This window comes from Oncorhynchus keta, chromosome 27, assembly GCF_023373465.1.
Source record: "Oncorhynchus keta strain PuntledgeMale-10-30-2019 chromosome 27, Oket_V2, whole genome shotgun sequence".
Taxonomy (NCBI): Eukaryota; Metazoa; Chordata; class Actinopteri; order Salmoniformes; family Salmonidae; genus Oncorhynchus; species Oncorhynchus keta.
In genome coordinates, this window is record NC_068447.1 from 8,691,917 (window position 1) to 8,712,552 (window position 20,636).

General features: G+C 48.0%; 1 protein-coding gene and 1 long non-coding RNA gene across 71 annotated transcripts; both read right to left on the reverse strand.

The window, feature by feature from the left end:
- Positions 1-1,524: 1,524 nt before the first annotated feature.
- Positions 1,525-3,858, reverse strand: LOC127912417 (uncharacterized). 35 transcript variants are annotated; one of them, XR_008082399.1, is made up of 5 exons: positions 3,718-3,858; positions 3,562-3,587; positions 2,541-3,408; positions 2,417-2,478; positions 1,525-2,261 (listed from the first exon to the last, which is right to left on the reverse strand). It is a non-coding gene; the product is annotated as an uncharacterized LOC127912417 (long non-coding RNA). The 35 variants fall into 35 exon arrangements; XR_008082372.1 differs by having other exon boundaries at positions 2,541-3,460; XR_008082401.1 differs by having other exon boundaries at positions 2,541-3,356; positions 3,562-3,613; positions 3,718-3,833.
- Positions 3,859-5,653: 1,795 nt separating this feature from the next.
- Positions 5,654-14,088, reverse strand: LOC118383510 (uncharacterized). Of its 36 annotated transcripts, none has more exons than XR_008082365.1 (3): positions 10,190-10,223; positions 6,279-8,044; positions 5,654-6,098 (listed from the first exon to the last, which is right to left on the reverse strand). XR_008082365.1 is itself a non-coding variant. In XM_052481568.1 (2 exons), exons 1-2 carry the CDS (start codon positions 14,063-14,065, stop codon positions 6,725-6,727), a joined length of 1,326 nt encoding a protein of 441 aa, XP_052337528.1. In that variant the 5' UTR covers positions 14,066-14,088; the 3' UTR covers positions 5,654-6,724. The 36 variants fall into 36 exon arrangements, 32 of the variants coding, with proteins under 32 accessions (XP_052337528.1, XP_052337527.1, XP_052337535.1 ...); XR_008082364.1 differs by having other exon boundaries at positions 5,654-6,188; XR_008082363.1 differs by having other exon boundaries at positions 6,234-8,044.
- Positions 14,089-20,636: the final 6,548 nt, after the last annotated feature.

Below are 20,636 nucleotides of genomic sequence, written 5' to 3' on the forward strand. Positions count from 1 at the left end.
GAGTCCATTCCCTCTGCTGTTACAGAGACAGAGTAATAGAGTCCATTCCCTCTGCTGTTACAGAGACAGAGTAATAGAGTCCATTCCCTCTGCTGTTACAGAGACAGAGTAATAGAGTCCATTCCCTCTGCTGTTACAGAGACAGAGTAATAGAGTCCATTCCCTCTGCTGTTACAGAGACAGAGTAATAGAGTCCATTCCCTCTGCTGTTACAGAGACAGAGTAATAGAGTCCATTCCCTCTGCTGTTACAGAGACAGAGTAATAGAGTCCATTCCCTCTGCTGTTACAGAGACAGAGTAATAGAGTCCATTCCCTCTGCTGTTACAGAGACAGAGTAATAGAGTCCATTCCCTCTGCTGTTACAGAGACAGAGTAATAGAGTCCATTCCCTCTGCTGTTACAGAGACAGAGTAATAGAGTCCATTCCCTCTGCTGTTACAGAGACAGAGTAATAGAGTCCATTCCCTCTGCTGTTACAGAGACAGAGTAATAGAGTCCATTCCCTCTGCTGTTACAGAGACAGAGTAATAGAGTCCATTCCCTCTGCTGTTACAGAGACAGAGTAATAGAGTCCATTCCCTCTGCTGTTACAGAGACAGAGTAATAGAGTCCATTCCCTCTGCTGTTACAGAGACAGAGTAATATTCCAGAGAACACATGTTATCGTTATTAGATAGCACTGTACGTACATTCATGTTTATAATACAGTCCATTCAATAAAAGTGCTGACACTGAGATCACAATAACGTCATGAAGACATATAATTTACAACGGCCTACTTCTCCTTCCTGTATCTTACATACGCCCCCCCCCCCCCCCACAGATCATGACATCAGAGCTTCCTGTATCTTACATACGCCCCCCCCACAGATCATGACATCAGAGCTTCCTGTATCTTACGTACGCCCCCCGACGGCTGAATTAAAGCACACCGGGGTCCAGAATGGAAACGGACCCTGCTAAGTCTGGTTGATAATATGGAGCATCAGAGAAAGAACTGGTCGAAGCAACACACAGAGCATTGGGAATCACATGACGTAGTACACAGGCTGAGTCTCTTGTCCGTCAGCCCTGGGCCAGCCAATCAGAAAGCCGTAAATCCTGAGTGGTGGTGTGGGGGAGTTAGAAGGGGAGGAGCCATGGTGGAGAACGGTACTGGGGGTGGGTGGTGCAGCAGGATTGGAGGAGAGGCACTGTTTGCAAAAAACCTTTTTGATAAAGCCGGTGCGTGTTCTGATCCTGTATACAAAGGTGTGTACTTCGTTAGTCCAGTTATCTTAAGTCCGTGTGAAGACCAACCGTATGTTAGCGAGCGGTTGTTAGCGACTCAGGCTAGTTAGTAACTGTTCGATCAAACCAGACGTCCATAGTACTGCAGTTCCAATGGCTCGTCCCACACAAAATAAACAAACAGTCGCATCTTCAATCATCTTGCCGCATTTTATCATCTTGGCCATGTTCTGTTATAATCTCCACCCGGCACAGCCAGAAGAGGACTGGCCACCCCACATAGCCTGGTTCCTCTCTAGGTTTCTAATCTCCACCCGGCACAGCCAGAAGAGGACTGGCCACCCCACATAGCCTGGTTCCTCTCTAGGTTTCTAATCTCCACCCGGCACAGCCAGAAGAGGACTGGCCACCCCTCATAGCCTGGTTCCTCTCTAGGTTTCTTCCTAGGTTCTGGTCTTTCTAGGGAGTTTTTCCTAGCCACTGTGCTTCTACACCTGCATTGCGTGCTGTTTGGGGTTTTAGGCTGGGTTTCTGTACAGCACTTTGTGACATCAGCTGATGTAAGAAGGGCTTTGTAAATACATTTGATTTGATTCAAAACGGTAGTACAAACAGCCCGAAACAATTAACAGTAATAGTAGTAGTTGTTACACCACACCAACAATAGCAAAAGTAGCATCAGTAGGAATCTTCATTGTCCTTGTAGTTTAATCCCAACAATTCTGTCCTCAACCATGTAAATTCATTCCTCTCAAGTACCATCAATGTCTAAGAGGATGACCTGGGAATGCTGATGTGTCTAAGAGGATGACCTGGGAATGCTGATGTGTCTACGAGGATGACCTGGGAATGCTGATGTGTCTAAGAGGATGACCTGGGAATGCTGATGTGTCTAAGAGGATGACCTGGGAATGCTGATGTGTCTAAGAGGATGACCTGGGAATGCTGATGTGTCTAAGAGGATGACCTGGGAATGCTGATGTGTCTAAGATGATGACCTGGGAATGCTGATGTGTCTAAGAGGATGACCTGGGAATGCTGATGTGTCTAAGAGGATGAACTAGGGACGCTGATATGTCTGAGAGGATGACCTGGGAATGCTGATGTGTCTAAGAGGATGACCTGGGAATGCTGATGTGTCTGAGAGGATGACCTGGGAATGCTGATGTGTCTGAGAGGATGACCTGGGAATGCTGATGTGTCTAAGAGGATGACCTGGGAATGCTGATGTGTCTAAGAGGATGACCTGGGAATGTTGATGTGTCTAAGAGGATGACCTGGGAACGCAGATATATCCACGACAATGACCTGGGAATGCTGATGTGTCTAAGAGGATGACCTGGGAATGCTGATGTGTCTAAGAGGATGACCTGGGAATGCTGATGTGTCTAAGAGGATGACCTGGGAATGCTGATGTGTCTAAGAGGATGACCTGGGAATGCTGATGTGTCTAAGAGGATGACCTGGGAATGCTGATGTGTCTAAGAGGATGACCTGGGAATGCTGATGTGTCTAAGAGGATGGCCTGGGAATGCTGATGTGTCTAAGAGGATGACCTGGGAATGCTGATGTGTCTAAGAGGATGACCTGGGAATGCTGATATGTCTAAGAGGATGACCTGGGAATGCTGATATGTCTAAGAGGATGATCTGGGAATGCTGATATGTCTAAGAGGATGAACTAGGAATGCTGATATGTCTAAGAGGATGGCCTGGGAATGCTGATATGTCTAAGAGGATGACCTGGGAATGCTGATATGTCTAAGAGGATGACCTGGGAATGCTGATATGTCTAAGAGGATGACCTGGGAACGCCTATATTTTGTTATGTTTTTTTTTGCTCCATCCAAACATATATATATATTTCTAAGTACACCCTTTTAGACCAAAAAGTGTTAGTTCCAAGTACAAGCATAGCAGTATTTTCAGTACTGCATCAATTGTTTTATTAGAATTCCTGAAAGGGAGTTGCGCTGGTAAAATTGTTTTGCAAATACTAAACTAATATACTTTACAGTACACATGTTTTTTTGTGTGTAAACTACAAGAAATCTAAATTGGGAAACATGCTTTCTATCATTACTAAATCGTGTGTAAACCTAATGCTAATCGTGGGAGTGTAAACCTAATGCTAATCGTGGGAGTGTAAACCTAATGCTAATCGTGGGAGTGTAAACCTAATGGTAATCGTGGGAGTGTAAACTTAATGCTAATCGTGGGTGTGTAAACCTAATGCTAATCTTGGGTGTGTAAACCAAATGCTAATCGTGGGAGTGTAAACCTAATGCTAATCGTGGGTGTAAACTTAATGCGTATCGAGGAGAGTAAACCTAATGCTAATCGTGGGTGTGTAAACCTAATGCTAATCGTGGGAGTGTAAACCTAATGGTAATTGTGGGAGTGTAAACTTAATGCTAATCGTGGGTGTGTAAACCTAATGCTAATCTTGGGTGTGTAAACCAAATGCTAATCGTGGGAGTGTAAACCTAATGCTAATCGTGGGAGTGTAAACCTAATGCTAATCGTGGGTGTGTAAACCTAATGCTAATCGTGGGTGTGTAAACCTAATGCTAATCGTGGGTGTGTAAACCTAATGCTAATCGTGGGAGTGTAAACCTAATGCTAATCGTGGGAGTGTAAACCTAATGCTAATCGTGGGAGTGTAAACCTAATGCTAATCGTGGGAGTGTAAACCTAATGCTAATCGTGGGAGTGTAAACCTAATGCTAATCGTGGGAGTGTAAACCTAATGCTAATCGTGGGAGTGTAAACCTAATGCTAATCTTGGGAGTGTAAACCTTATACTAATCATGGGTGTGTCCCAAGATATTTTCACATTCTCTACTGGAATGGTTGGGATAGAAGCCCCAAGATATTTTCACATTCTCTACTGGAATGGTTGGGACAGAAGCCCCAAGATATTTTCACATTCTCTACTGGAATGGTTGGGACAGAAGCCCCAAGATATTTTCATATTCTATACTGGAATGGTTGGGACAGAAGCCCCAAGATATTTTCATATTCTATACTGGAATGGTTGGGACAGAAGCCCCAAGATATTTTCATATTCTATACTGGAATGGTTGGGACAGAAGCCCCAAGATATTTTCATATTCTCTACTGGAATGGTTGGGACAGAAGCCCCAAGATATTTTCACATTCTCTACTGGAATGGTTGGGACAGAAGTCCCAAGATATTTTCATATTCTCTACTGGAATGGTTGGGACAGAAGCCCCAAGATATTTTCACATTCTCTACTGGAATGGTTGGGACAGAAGCCCCAAGATATTTTCATATTCTCTACTGGAATGGTTGGGACAGAAGTCCCAAGATATTTTCATATTCTGTACTGGAATCGTTGGGACAGAAGGCCCAAGATATTTTCACATTCTCTACTGGAATGGTTGGGACAGAAGTCCCAAGATATTTTCATATTCTATACTGGAATGGTTGGGACAGAAGTCCCAAGATATTTTCATATTCTGTACTGGTATGGTTGGCTCATTCCACTGTACCAAATCTACAGTATATTCAAAGAAAATCATTGACAAATATTTGATAGGACTACAAGACATTTCACCTGTTGTTGTCCCAAGTGATTGGGGAGTGTTTATGATGTAACACTATGATGTAACACTTATAGTCCTCCAGCACTTTGGATTTGAAATCATACAGTCACTATGAGGTCAAAGTGCAATGTTTCCAAACACTATTTCATTCACGTGGATGCTTCCATGATTACGGATAATCCTGAATTAATCATGAATAATGATGAGTAAGAAAGTTACAGAGGCATAAAATATTATTATTGTAATGGTGAGAGGTTAGCATGTCTAGGGAGTACGATATAAAATGCTAACCTCCCCTGTTATTGTAATGGTGAGAGGTTAGCATGTCTTGGGGGTATGATATAAAATGCTAACCTCCACTGTTATTGTAATGGTGAGAGGTTAGCATGTCTTGGGGGTATGATATAAAAATGCTAACCTCCCTGTTATTGTAATGGTGAGAGGTTAGCATGTCTTCGGGTTTGATATAAAATGCTAACCTCCCCCTGTTATTGTAATGGTGGGAGGTTAGCATGTCTTGGGGTTATGATATAAAATGCTAACCTCCACTGTTAATGTAATGGTGAGAGGTTAGCATGTCTTGGGGGTATGATATAAAATGCTAACCTCCACTGTTATTGTAATGGGGAGAGGTTAGCATGTCTTGGGGTTATGATATAAAATGCTAACCTCCCCTGTTATTGTAATGGGGAGAGGTTAGCATGCTTTGGGGGTATGATATTCACACTCATCGTTATTCCCGATTCATTCAGGACCAGCCATAATCATGGTATCATCCACATTAATGTAGAAGTGTTTAGAAACATATTCTATTCTTATTTACAATAAAAGTGACTCCATAATGACACAATACATTATTTACCAATTAATTTCTATTGGTCACAAAATACTCTGAAACACAACCAAAACAAACAGCAGATGCATCCAACGAGTTTGTAGAGTCACATGCTTGATGTAATCAATGCGTGCTGGGAATATAGGACCAAATAGTAAACTTCAGTACACATAAGAGAATTTGTCCCAATACTCTTAAAATGTGGAGACTACATACACAAATTGCTGTCATTTCTAAACGGTTCACCCGATATGATTGAGAATACACTCCAATTAAAGCTGACAGTCTGCACATTAACCTCACAGTCACATGTGTCACTGTCCCAATACTTTTGGGAGCTCACTGTACCATGAGGTCACGCGTACGTACATGCCACACAAAGACACAGAACACCACTTCCTCTTTCGGCAGCACACTCAACTCATCTATCTCTCGTTCCTTCTTCTCACGTCAACTATTAACCTCTATACTGTCCATGAGTCACTGAATGTCTTTACAACTATTAACCTCTATAATGTCCATGAGTCACTGAATGTCTTTACAACTATTAACCTCTATAATGTCCATGAGTCACTGAATGTCTTTACAACTATTAACCTCTATACTGTCCATGAGTCACTGAATGTCTTTACAACTATTAACCTCTATACTGTCCATGAGTCACTGAATGTCTTTACAACTATTAACCTCTATACTGTCCATGAGTCATTGAATATCATTTTTTTGTGTGCGTCTTCCTCTTCCTCTAGTCTCTGAGTCTGGAGAGTGAGTCAAACTTTCAGTGAGTTAGTATCTTCCTCTTCAGTGAGTTAGTATCTTCCTCTTCAGTGAGTTAGTATCTTCCTCTTCAGTGAGTTAGTATCTTCCCCTTCCTCTCTACCTGAATGTGAATCTGTGAGGAAACCGGAGGTGGAAGTAACACAGCCTGATCAAGCCCCACCTCCTCCTGCCTCTCCCAGAGCGCCGGCGGCCATATTGGATGATCTGGGCGTGGCCCCTCTTAAACCTGTAGTTGTCCTGGTCTGACGACCTCAGTCTGACGAGCGGTGCCCCCTGGTGTCTGGGAGGGTTGTTGCGTCTCCTGACACTCACACCACCGTGCTGATGCGGTTGATAGGCTTGGACGTGGAGCTGGTGGTGCTGCCCGACCCCGTGCTGCTGTTGCCCCCGCCAGACCCCTGCTGCCCTCCCTGGTGCTGGGGTGGGTGGCTGGGCGGCTGGCTGGGCGGCTGGAGCTGGAGGGTGTAGGGGGAGAGAGGGGTAAGCGGGGTGTGAGGGGAGGAAGGGGGGGGTAAAGGGGAGTGAGGAGGGGGAGGGGGTATGGAGGAGAGCGGGAGGTACTGGGCGTGGCTGTGGGCGTCGGTCTGTGGGACGTACCGGGCGGAAGGGGTCTGTGGGGGAGGGGCGGCAAAGATGAAGTGAGTCTGGTGCTGAGGGTGTTGGGCGAGATGGGGGCTGAGGGAAAGGCCGGGATGGGGGCTGTGGTTGTGGGAATGAGCGGTAAGATGAGGGACATGGGTGTGGGCGTGAGGGTGGGGCTGCGAGCGCGAGAGAGTAAGAGGGAGCTTGGCGCCTCCTCCTCCTCCTCCTCGACCGTGAGTGGAGTGTGTGTGGTAGAGGGTCGGGGGCCCCGGCGAGTGAGGAGAATGTGGAGAAAGGGGCGGAGGGGGGCAGCCTACCCCCATAGAAACCCCCATGTTGGTATAGAACCCCCCCTGACCCTGTACACCATGCTGCTGCAGCTGGGAGGGAGCAGGACCGGGGCCCGGCCGCTTGGGGACCCCAACCAGGGGGCCCCTGTGGATGGTATGAGGCCCAGGGGCCCCCTGGGCAGTGGAGGAGGGCTGGCTGGGAGCGGGCCCTGTCTGGGCGTGGTAGCGGTGGTGGTGATGGTAGTAGGATGGAGGAGGCTGCTGCCCTGCGGTACTGTTGTGGCAGTACTGGGCGTGCAGGGCCTGGATCTTGGAGGGCCCTCCTGGGTCGGAGTTGCTGAGGGCGGAGGGGGAGTGTGGGGGCGGGCCGCCGGTGGTGGGCGGGGGGACAGGTGCAGGGTAGTCTGGCAGCCCAGGTGGGAGGAGAGGGGGGAGAGAGGGGAGAGGACCAGGCGGCTTGGTGTTGGGGCGCTTGCTCCCAAACAGGGAACCCAGGAAGGAGCCTCCACTGCCCCCTCCCCCTCCAGACCCGCTCCCCTGGGATCCTGTCACCCCTCGGTCTCCGCTGCTGGGAACCAGTGCCGTCGTCCCAGTAGCGGTATTGTGATTTAGCCCCGGCCCACCCCCCACTCCCGTCCCGGGGCTCAGGATGGGGTGGTGAGGCCGGTAGTCTTGGATGTCATAGCAACAGGGTGGCATTACACCCCCACCCATGTGGGGGCGCTGATGAAGCCTGGGACTGTTAATGATGGAGCCCTGACCAAAGAAGGATAGGAAGAGAGAGATGAGAGATGAGGAGAGAAAAAGAGGAGGGGAAGAGAGAGACAGAGGGGAGGAGGGAGAGAGGAGAGAGAGGAGACAGAGGGGAGGAGGGAGAGAGGAGAGAGAGGAGACAGAGGGGAGGAGGGAGAGAGGAGAGAGAGGAGAGAGAGACGGAGGGGAGGAGGGAGAGAGGAGAGAGAGGAGAGAGAGACGGAGGGGAGGAGGGAGAGAGGAGAGAGAGGAGAGAGAGACGGAGGGGAGGAGGGAGAGAGGAGAGAGAGGAGAGAGAGACGGATGGGAGGAGGGAGAGAGGAGAGAAAGGAGAGAGAGACGGAGGGGAGGAGGGAGAGAGGAGAGAGAGGAGAGAGAGACGGAGGGGAGGAGGGAGAGAGGAGAGAGAGGAGAGAGAGACGGAGGGAGGAGGGAGAGAGGAGAGAGAGGAGAGAGAGACAGATGGGAGGAGGGAGAGAGGAGAGAAAGGAGAGAGAGACGGAGGGGAGGAGGAGAGAGGAGAGAGGAGAGAGAGACGGAGGGGAGGAGGGAGAGAGGAGAGAAAGGAGAGAGAGACGGAGGGGAGGAGGGAGAGAGGAGAGAGAGACAGAGGGGAGGAGGGAGAGAGGAGAGAGAGGAGAGAGAGAGGAGGAGGAGGAGGAGGAGAGAGGAGAGAGAGACAGAGGGGAGGAGGGAGAGAGGGAGAGAGAGGAGAGAGAGGAAAGAGAGACGGAGGGGAGGAGGGAGAGAGAGGAGAGAGGAGACAGAGGGGAGGAGGGAGAGAGGGAGAGAGAGGGAGAGAGAGGAAAGAGAGGAGAGAGAGGGAGAGAGGAGAGAGGGAGAGAGAGGAGAGAGAGACAGAGGGGAGGAGGGAGAGAGGAGAGAGAGGAGAGAGAGACAGAGGGGAGGAGGGAGAGAGGAGAGAGAGGAGAGAGAGGAAAGAGAGACGGAGGGAGGAGGGAGAGGAGAGAGAGAGAGGAGAGAGAGGAAAGAGAGGAGAGAGAGGAGAGAGAGGAGAGAGAGATGGAGGGGAGGAGGGAGAGAGGAGAGAGAGACAGAGGGGAGGAGGGAGAGAGGAGAGAGAGGAGAGAGAGGAAAGAGAGACGGAGGGGAGGAGGGAGAGAGGAGAGAGAGGAGACAGAGGGGAGGAGGGAGAGAGGAGAGAGAGACGGAGGGAGGAGGGAGAGAGGAGAGAGAGGAGAGAGGCAGAGAGGAGGAGGGAGAGAGAGGAGAGAGAGGAGAGAGAGACGGAGGGGAGGAGGGAGAGAGGAGGGGAGAAAGAGAGAGAGAGACAGAGGGGAGGAGGGAGAGAGGAGAGAGAGATAGAGGGAGGAGGGAGAGAGGAGAGAGAGGAGACAGAGGAGACAGAGGGGAGGAGGGAGAGAGGAGAGAGAGGAGAGAGGGAGGGAGGAGGGAGAGAGGAGAGAGGAGAGAGAGGAGGGGAGGAGGGAGAGAGGAGAGAGAGACGGAGGGGAGGAGGGAGAGAGGAGAGAGAGGAGAGAGAGACGGAGGGGAGGAGGGAGAGAGGAGAGAAAGGAGAGAGACAGAGGGGAGGAGGGAGAGAGGAGAGAGAGACAGAGGGGAGGAGGGAGAGAGGAGAGAGAGACAGAGGGGAGGAGGGAGAGAGGAGAGAGAGGAGAGAGAGACGGAGGGGAGGAGGGAGAGAGGAGAGAGAGACAGAGGGGAGGAGGGTCAGTAAAGTGCTGTTTTTATTTAATCATTATAAGGACAGAACACACACCTCCGACACTGAGGACAGATGTTAAATAACACCAATAAAGTTAACAGCTTAAAAGACATATGTATGTTACTGCCATCCCACCAGCAACTGGTGAGGCAAACACATGCAGGCCCTTTAAATCCACCACGATATCAAGCAGTAGTGAATAGTACCATGCAGGGTATTGAAAACATTCAGAAGCATCATGCCATATTGCAGTGGTAGTTTGATTGTGGAGGAACCCACCCCCCTTCTTCTGTCCCCTCTATATCAGACTAGCAGACCAACACTGCCCCCCAGACTAGTAGACTTACTTCCATAGAGCTGTCCAGGAGCCAACACTGACCCCCCCACCCCCCAGACTAGCAGACTTACTTCCATAGTGCTGTCCAGGGAGCCAACACTGACCCCCAGACTAGCAGACTTACTTCCATAGTGCTGTCCAGGGAGCCAACACTGACCCCCCCCCACCCCCAGACTAGCAGACTTACTTCCATAGTGCTGTCCAGGAGCCAACACTGACCCCCCAGACTAGCAGACTTACTTCCATAGAGCTGTCCAAGGAGCCAACACTGACCCCCCCCCCAGACTAGCAGACTTACTTCCATAGTGCTGTCCAGGGAGCCAACACTGACCCCCCCACCCCCAGACTAGCAGACTTACTTCCATAGTGCTGTCCAGGGAGCCAACACTGACCCCCCCCCCAGACTAGCAGACTTACTTCCATAGAGCTGTCCAGGGAGCCAACACTGACCCCCCCCAGACTAGCAGACTTACTTCCATAGAGCTGTCCAGGGAGCCAACACTGACCCCCCAGACTAGCAGACTTACTTCCATAGAGCTGTCCAGGGAGCCAACACTGACCCCCCCAGACTAGCAGACTTACTTCCATAGAGCTGTCCAGGAGCCAACACTGACCCCCCCCCAGACTAGCAGACTTACTTCCATAGAGCTGTCCAGGGAGCCAACACTGACCCCCCCAGACTAGCAGACTTACTTCCATAGAGCTGTCCAGGAGCCAACACTGACCCCCCCCCCCCAGACTAGCAGACTTACTTCCATAGTGCTGTCCAGGGAGCCAACACTGACCCCCCCAGACTAGTAGACTTACTTCCATAGTGCTGTCCAGGAGCCAACACTAACCCCCCGCCCCCCAGGCTTGTAGACTTACTTCCATAGTGCTGTCCAGGAGCCAACACTGACCCCCCCCCCCAGGCTTGTAGACTTACTTCCATAGTGCTGTCCAGGGAGCCAACACTGACCCCCCCCCCAGGCTAGTAGACTTACTTCCATGGTGCTGTCCAGGGAGCCAACACTAACCCCCCAGACTAGCAGACTTACTTCCATAGTGCTGTCCAGGAGCCAACACTGACCCCCCCCCAGACTAGCTGACTTACTTCCATAGTGCTGTCCAGGGAGCCAACACTGACCCCCCAGACTAGCAGACTTACTTCCATAGTGCTGTCCAGGAGCCAACACTGACCCCCCCCCAGGCTTGCAGACTTACTTCCATAGTGCTGTCCAGGAGCCAACACTGACCCCCCCCCCCCCAGACTAGCAGACTTACTTCCATAGTGCTGTCCAGGGAGCCAACACTGACCCCCAGACTAGTAGACTTACTTCCATAGTGCTGTCCAGGGAGCCAACACTAACCCCCCAGACTAGCAGACTTACTTCCATAGTGCTGTCCAGGAGCCAACACTGACCCCCCCAGACTAGTGGACTTACTTCCATAGTGCTGTCCAGGGAGCCAACACTGACCCCCCCCCAGACTAGCAGACTTACTTCCATAGTGCTGTCCAGGAGCCAACACTGACCCCCAGACTAGTAGACTTACTTCCATAGTGCTGTCCAGGGAGCCAACACTGACCCCCAGACTAGTAGACTTACTTCCATAGTGCTGTCCAGGGAGCCAACACTGACCCCCCCCAGACTAGTAGACTTACTTCCATAGTGCTGTCCAGGAGCCAACACTAACCCCCCAGACTAGCAGACTTACTTCCATAGTGCTGTCCAGGGAGCCAACACTGACCCCCCAGACTAGTGGACTTACTTCCATAGTGCTGTCCAGGGAGCCAACACTGACCCCCAGACTAGCAGACTTACTTCCATAGTGCTGTCCAGGAGCCAACACTGACCCCCCAGACTAGTAGACTTACTTCCATAGTGCTGTCCAGGGAGCCAACACTGACCCCCCAGACTAGTAGACTTACTTCCATAGTGCTGTCCAGGAGCCAACACTGACCCCCCCAGACTAGCAGACTTAGTGCTTCCATAGTGCTGTCCAGGGAGCCAACACTGACCCCCCAGACTAGCAGACTTACCTCCATAGTGCTGTCCAGGAGCCAACACTGACCCCCAGACTAGTAGACTTACTTCCATAGTGCTGTCCAGGGAGCCAACACTGACCCCCCAGACTAGTAGACTTACTTCCATAGTGCTGTCCAGATGCATCCAACGAGCCAACACTGACCCCCAGACTAGTAGACTTACTTCCATAGTGCTGTCCAGGAGCCAACACTGACCCCCCAGACTAGCGGACTTACTTCCATAGTGCTGTCCAGGAGCCAACACTGACCCCCCAGACTAGCAGACTTACTTCCATAGTGCTGTCCAGGAGCCAACACTGACCCCCCCAGACTAGTAGACTTACTTCCATAGTGCTGTCCAGGAGCCAACACTGACCCCCAGACTAGTAGACTTACTTCCATAGTGCTGTCCAGGGAGCCAACACTAACCCCCCAGACTAGTAGACTTACTTCCATAGTGCTGTCCAGGAGCCAACACTGACCCCCCAGACTAGCAGACTTACCTCCATAGTGCTGTCCAGGAGCCAACACTGACCCCCCAGACTAGTGACCCCTCCTATAGACTTAGTCCATAGTGCTGTCCAGGGAGCCAACACTGACCCCCCCCAGACTAGCAGACTTACTTCCATAGTGCTGTCCAGGGAGCCAACACTAACCCCCCCAGACTAGCAGACTTACTTCCATAGTGCTGTCCAGGGAGCCAACACTGACCCCCCAGACTAGTAGACTTACTTCCATAGTGCTGTCCAGGGAGCCAACACTGACCCCCAGACTAGCAGACTTACTTCCATAGTGCTGTCCAGGAGCCAACACTGACCCCCCCTCCCCAGACTAGCAGACTTACTTCCATAGTGCTGTCCAGGGAGCCAACACTGACCCCCCAGACTAGCAGACTTACTTCCATAGTGCTGTCCAGGGAGCCAACACTGACTTACTTCCCCCCAGACTAGCAGACTTACTTCCATAGTGCTGTCCAGGGAGCCAACACTGACCCCCCCAGACTAGTAGACTTACTTCCATAGTGCTGTCCAGGGAGCCAACACTACCCCCCCCCCCCCAGACTTGTAGACTTACTTCCATAGTGCTGTCCAGGAGCCAACACTGACCCCCGCCCCCCAGACTAGTAGACTTACTTCCATAGTGCTGTCCAGGAGCCAACACTGACCCCCAGACTAGTAGACTTACTTCCATAGTGCTGTCCAGGGAGCCAACACTGACCCCCAGACTAGCAGACTTACTTCCATAGTGCTGTCCAGGAGCCAACACTGACCCCCCAGACTAGTGGACTTACTTCCATAGTGCTGTCCAGGGAGCCAACACTGACCCCCCAGACTAGTAGACTTACTTCCATAGTGCTGTCCAGGAGCCAACACTGACCCCCCAGACTAGTAGACTTACTTCCATAGTGCTGTCCAGGAGCCAACACTGACCCCCCCAGACTAGACTAGCAGACTTACTTCCATAGTGCTGTCCAGGGAGCCAACACTGACCCCCCCCAGACTAGTAGACTTACTTCCATAGTGCTGTCCAGGAGCCAACACACCCCCAGACCCCCAGACTAGACAGACTTACTTCCATAGTGCTGTCCAGGGAGCCTGACCCCCAGACTAGTAGACTTACTTCCCCCAGGGAGACTGACCCCCCAGACTAGTAGACTTACTTCCATAGTGCTGTCCAGGGAGCCAACACTGACCCCCCAGACTAGTAGACTTACTTCCATAGTGCTGTCCAGGAGCCAACACTGACCCCCCCCAGACTAGTAGACTTACTTCCATAGTGCTGTCCAGGGAGCCAACACTGACCCCCAGACTAGTAGACTTACTTCCATAGTGCTGTCCAGGGAGCCAACACCCCCCCAGACTAGTAGACTTACTTCCATAGTGCTGTCCAGGGAGCCAACACTGACCCCCAGACTAGTAGACTTACTTCCATAGTGCTGTCCAGGGGGAGCCAACACTGACCCCCCAGACACCCCCAGAGTAGACTTACTTCCATAGTGCTGTCCAGGGAGCCAACACTGACCCCCCCCCCAGACTGTCCAGGGAGCCAACATTGCCCCCCCAGACTTAGACTTTCCATAGTGCTGTCCAGGGAGCCAACACTTGCCCCCCCAGACTAGTAGACTTACCTCCATAGTGCTGTCCAGGGAGCCAACACTGACCCCCAGACTAGCAGACTTACCTCCATAGTGCTGTCCAGGGAGCCAACACTAACCCCCCAGACTAGCAGACTTACTTCCATAGTGCTGTCCAGGAGCCAACACTGACACCCCCCCAGACTAGCAGACTTACCTTCCATAGTGCTGTCCATGTTGGGAGTCAACATAACCCCCAGACTATGCAGACTTACTTCCACATGTAGTGCTGTCCATGTTGGGAGCCAACACTGTGTCCCTTATGTTGTGGTGTCATATGTTGTGGTGACTAGTAGACTTACCTCATAGTGCTGTCCAGGGAGCCAACACTAACCCCCAGTCTAGTGGTGTCTTATGTGCTGTCCATGTTGTGGTGTCATATGTTGTGGTGTCCCCCAGACTAGTGGACTTCCATAGTGTCATATGTTGTGGTGTCATATGTTGTGGGCATATGTTGGTGTCACACCCCCCAGACTTGTAGTTTTGGTGTTATGTTGTGGTGTCCATAGTGCTGTCCATGTTGTGGTGCCAACACTGTTCATATGTTGTGGCCCCGCTTTCAGTCTGTCTTATGTTGTGGTGTCACATGTTGTGGTGTCATATGTTGTGTGAGGTCACATGTTGTGGTGTCACATGTTGTGGTGTCATATGTTGTGGTGTCATATGTTGTGGTGTCACATGTTGTGGTGTCATATGTTGTGGTGTCATATGTTGTGGTGTCATATGTTGTGGTGTCATATGTTGTGGTGTCATGTTGTGGTGTATGTTGTGGTGTCTTATGTTGTGGTGTCATATGTTGTGGTGTCATATGTTGTGGTGTCATATGTTGTGGTGTCATATGTTGTGGTGTCACATGTTGTGGTGTCATATGTTGTGGTGTCATATGTTGTGGTGTCATATGTTGTGGTGTCATATGTTGTGGTGTCATATGTTGTGGTGTCATATGTTGTGGTGTCATATGTTGTGGTGTCATATGTTGTGGTGTCATATGTTGTGGTGTCATATGTTGTGGTGTCATATGTTGTGGTGTCATATGTTGTGGTGTCATATGTTGTGGTGTCATGTTGTGGTGTCATGTTGTGGTGTCATATGTTGTGGTGTCATATGTCATATGTTGTGGTGTCATATGTTGTGGTGTCATATGTTGTGGTGTCATATGTTGTGGTGTCTTATGTTGTGGTGTCATATGTTGTGGTGTCATATGTTGTGGTGTCATATGTTGTGGTGTCATATGTTGTGGTGTCGTATGTTGTGGTGTCGTATGTTGTGGTGTCACATGTTGTGGTGTCATATGTTGTGGTGTCATATGTTGTGGTGTCATATGTTGTTGTGTCGTATGTTGTGGTGTCATATGTTGTGGTGTCACATGTTGTTGTGTCATATGTTGTTGGTGTCATATGTTGTGGTGTCATATGTTGTGGTGTCATATGTTGTGGTGTCATATGTTGTGGTGTCATATGTTGTGGTGTCATATGTTGTGGTGTCATATGTTGTTGTGTTTGTGGTGTCATATGTTGTGGTGTCATATGTTGTGGTGTCATATGTTGTGGTGTCATATGTTTGTGGTGTCATATGTTGTGGTGTCACATGTTGTGGTGTCATATGTTGTGGTGTCATATGTTGTGGTGTCATATGTTGTGGTGTCATATGTTATGTTGTGGTGTCATATGTTGGTGTCACATGTTGTGGTGTCTTATGTTGTGGTGTCATATGTTGTGTGTCATGTTGTGGTGTCATATGTTGTGGTGTCATATGTTGTGGTGTCATATGTTGTGGTGTCATATGTTGTGGTGTCATATGTTGTGGTGTCATATGTTGTGGTGTCATATGTTGTGGTGTCATATGTTGTGGTGTCATATGTTGTGGTGTCATATGTTGTGGTGTCATATGTTGTGGTGTCTTATGTTGTGGTGTCTTATGTTGTGGTGTCATATGTTGTGGTGTCTTATGTTGTGGTGTCATATGTTGTGGTGTCATATGTTGTGGTGTCATATGTTGTGGTGTCATATGTTGTGGTGTCATATGTTGTGGTGTCATATGTTGTGGTGTCATATGTTGTGGTGTCATATGTTGTGGTGTCTTATGTTGTGGTGTCATATGTTGTGGTGTCATATGTTGTGGTGTCATATGTTGTGGTGTCATATGTTGTGGTGTCATATGTTGTGGTGTCATATGTTTGTGGTGTCATATGTTGTGGTGTCTTATGTTGTGGTGTCATATATGTTGTGGTGTCATATGTTGTGGTGTCATATGTTGTGGTGTCATATGTTGTGGTGTCATATGTTGTGGTGTCATATGTTGTGGTGTCATATGTTGTGGTGTCATATGTTGTGGTGTCATATGTTGTGGTGTCACATGTTGTGGTGTCATATGTTGTGGTGTCACATGTTGTGGTGTCATATGTTGTGGTGTCACATGTTGTGGTGTCATATGTTGTGGTGTCATATGTTGTGGTGTCTTATGTTGTGGTGTCATATGTTGTGGTGTCATATGTTGTGGTGTCTTATGTTGTGGTGTCTTATGTTGTGGTGTCATATGTTGTGGTGTCACATGTTGTGGTGTCATATGTTGTGGTGTCATATGTTGTGGTGTCTTATGTTGTGGTGTATGTTGTGGTGTCTTATGTTGTGGTGTCATATGTTGTGGTGTCATATGTTGTGGTGTCATATGTTGTGGTGTCATGTTGTGGTGTCTTATGTTGTGGTGTCTTATGTTGTGGTGTCTTATGTTGTGGTGTCATATGTTTGTGTCTTATGGTGTCATGGTGTCATATGTTGTGGTGTCATATGTTGTGGTGTCATATGTTGTGGTGTCATATGTTGTGGTGTCATATATTGTGGTGTCTTATGTTGTGGTGTCATATGTTGTGGTGTCATATGGTGTCATATGTTGTGGTGTCATATGTTGTGGTGTCATATGTTGTGGTGTCACATGTTGTGGTGTCATATGTTGTGGTGTCATATGTTGTGGTGTCTTATGTTGTGGTGTCATATGTTGTGGTGTCATATGTTGTGGTGTCATATGTTGTGGTGTCATATGTTGTGGTGTCATATGTTGTTGTGTCTTATGTTGTGGTGTCATATGTTGTGTTGTCATATGTTGTGGTGTCATATGTTGTGGTGTCATGTTGTGGTGTCATATGTTTGTGGTGTCTTATGTTGTGGTGTCATATGTTGTGGTGTCACATGTTGTGGTGTCATATGTTGTGGTGTCATATGTTGTGGTGTCATATGTTGTGGTGTCATATGTTGTGGTGTCTTATGTTGTGGTGTCATATGTTGTGGTGTCATATGTTGTGGTGTCATATGTTGTGGTGTCATATGTTGTGGTGTCATATGTTGTGGTGTCATATGTTGTGGTGTCACATGTTGTGGTGTCATATGTTGTGGTGTCATATGTTGTGGTGTCATATGTTGTGGTGTCATATGTTGTGGTGTCATATGTTGTGGTGTCATATGTTGTGGTGTCATATGTTGTGGTGTCACATGTTGTGGTGTCATATGTTGTGGTGTCATATGTTGTTGTGGTGTCTTATGTTGTGGTGTCATATGTTGTGGTGTCATATGTTGTGGTGTCTTATGTTGTGGTGTCATATGTTGTGGTGTCATATGTTGTGGTGTCATATGTTGTGGTGTCTTATGTTGTGGTGTCATATGTTGTGGTGTCTTATGTTGTGGTGTCACATGTTGTGGTGTCACATGTTGTGGTGTCATATGTTGTGGTGTCATATGTTGTGGTGTCATATGTTGTGGTGTCATATGTTGTGGTGTCATATGTTGTGGTGTCATATGTTGTGGTGTCATATGTTGTGGTGTCATATGTTGTGGTGTCTTATGTTGTGGTGTCATATGTTGTGGTGTCATATGTTGTGGTGTCTTATGTTGTGGTGTCATATGTTGTGGTGTCATATGTTGTGGTGTCACATGTTGTGGTGTCATATGTTGTGGTGTCATATGTTGTGGTGTCATATGTTGTGGTGTCTTATGTTGTGGTGTCATGTTGTGGTGTCTTATGTTGTGGTGTCATATGTTGTGGTGTCATATGTTGTGGTGTCATATGTTGTGGTGTCATATGTTGTGGTGTCATGTTGTCTTATGTTGTGGTGTCATATGTTGTGGTGTCATATGTTGTGGTGTCATATGTTGTGGTGTCATATGTTGTGGTGTCTTATGTTGTGGTGTCATATGTTGTGGTGTCATATGTTGTGGTGTCATATGTTGTGGTGTCATATGTTGTGGTGTCATATGTTGTGGTGTCATATGTTGTGGTGTCATATGTTGTGGTGTCATATGTTGTGGTGTCATATGTTGTGGTGTCACATGTTGTGGTGTCATATGTTGTGGTGTCTTATGTTGTGGTGTCATATGTTGTGGTGTCTTATGTTGTGGTGTCATATGTTGTGGTGTCATATGTTGTGGTGTCTTATGTTGTGGTGTCATATGTTGTGGTGTCATATGTTGTGGTGTCATATGTTGTGGTGTCTTATGTTGTGGTGTCATATGTTGTGGTGTCATATGTTGTGGTGTCATATGTTGTGGTGTCTTATGTTGTGGTGTCATATGTTGTGGTGTCACATGTTGTGGTGTCTTATGTTGTGGTGTCATATGTTGTGGTGTCATATGTTGTGGTGTCATATGTTGTGGTGTCATATGTTGTGGTGTCATATGTTGTGGTGTCATATGTTGTGGTGTCATATGTTGTGGTGTCATATGTTGTGGTGTCATATGTTGTGGTGTCATATGTTGTGGTGTCACATGTTGTGGTGTCATATGTTGTGGTGTCATATGTTGTGGTGTCTTATGTTGTGGTGTCATATGTTGTGGTGTCATATGTTGTGGTGTCACATGTTGTTGTCACATGTTGTGGTGTCACATGTTGTGGTGTCATATGTTGTGGTGTCATATGTTGTTGTGTCGTATGTTGTGGTGTCACATGTCAGGTGTCATATGTTGTGGTGTCATATGTTGTGGTGTCATATGTTGTGGTGTCATATATGTTGTGGTGTTGTGGTGTCATATGTTGTTGTCACATGTTGGTGTCATATGTTGTGGTGTCATATGTTGTGGTGTCATATGTTGTGGTGTCACATGTTGTGGTGTCACATGTTGTGGTGTCTTATGTTGTGGTGTCATATGTTGTGGTGTCACATGTTGTGGTGTCATATGTTGTGGTGTCATATGTTGTGGTGTCATATGTTGTGGTGTCTTATGTTGTGGGGTATGTTGTCATATGTTGTGGTGTCATATGTTGTGGTGTTTATATGTTGTGGTGTCATATGTTGTGGTGTCATATGTTGTGTGTCTTATGTTGTGGTGTCATATGTTGTGGTGTCATATGTTGTGGTGTCATATGTTGTGGTGTCATATGTTGTGGTGTCATATGTGTGGTGTCATATGTTGTGGTGTCATATGTTGTGGTGTCTTATGTTGTGGTGTCATATGTTGTGGTGTCATATGTTGTGGTGTCATATGTTGTGGTGTCATATGTTGTGGTGTCATATGTGGTGTGGTGTCATATGTTGTGGTGTCATATGTTGTGGTGTCATATGTGCCAGGGTGTCATATGTTGTGGTGTCATATGTTGTGGTGTCATATGTTGTGGTGTCACATGTTGTGGTGTCATATGTTGTGGTGTCATATGTTGTGGTGTCATATGTTGTGGTGTCATATGTTGTGGTGTCATATGTTGTGGTGTCATATGTTGACCCCCCCCAGTGTCTTATGTTGTGGTGTCATATGTTGTGGTGTCATATGTTGTGGTGTGGTGTCACATGTTGTGGTGTCTTATGTTGTGGTGTCATATGTGTGGTGTCATGTTGTGGGTGTCATATGTATGTTGTGGTGTCATATGTTGTGGTGTCATATGTTGTGGTGTCATATGTTGTGGTGTCATATGTTGTGGTGTCATATGTTGTGGTGTCATATGTTGTGGTGTCATATGTTGTGGTGTCTTATGTTGTGGTGTGGTGTCATATGTTGTGGTGTCATATGTTGTGGTGTCATATGTTGTTGTGGTGTCTTACATGTTGTTGTGGTGTCTTAGTGGTGTCATATGTCAGGTGTCTTATGTTGTGGTGTCATATGTTGTGTGTGTCATATGTGGTGTGGTGTCATATGTTGTGGTGTCTTATGTTGTGGTGTCATATGTTGTGGTGTCATATGTTGTGGTGTCATACATGGTGTCATATGTTGTGGTGTCAAGGTTGTGGTGTCATATGTTGTTGTCATATGTTGTGGTGTCATATGTGGTGTCTTATGTTGTGTGCGTTGTGGTGTCATATGTTGTGGTGTCATATGTTGTGGTGTCATATGTTGTGGTGTCATATGTTGTGGTGTCATATGTTGTGGTGTCATATGTTGGTGTGTCTTATGTTGTGGTGTCATATGTTGTGGTGTCATATGTTGTGGTGTCATATGTTGTGGTGTCATATGT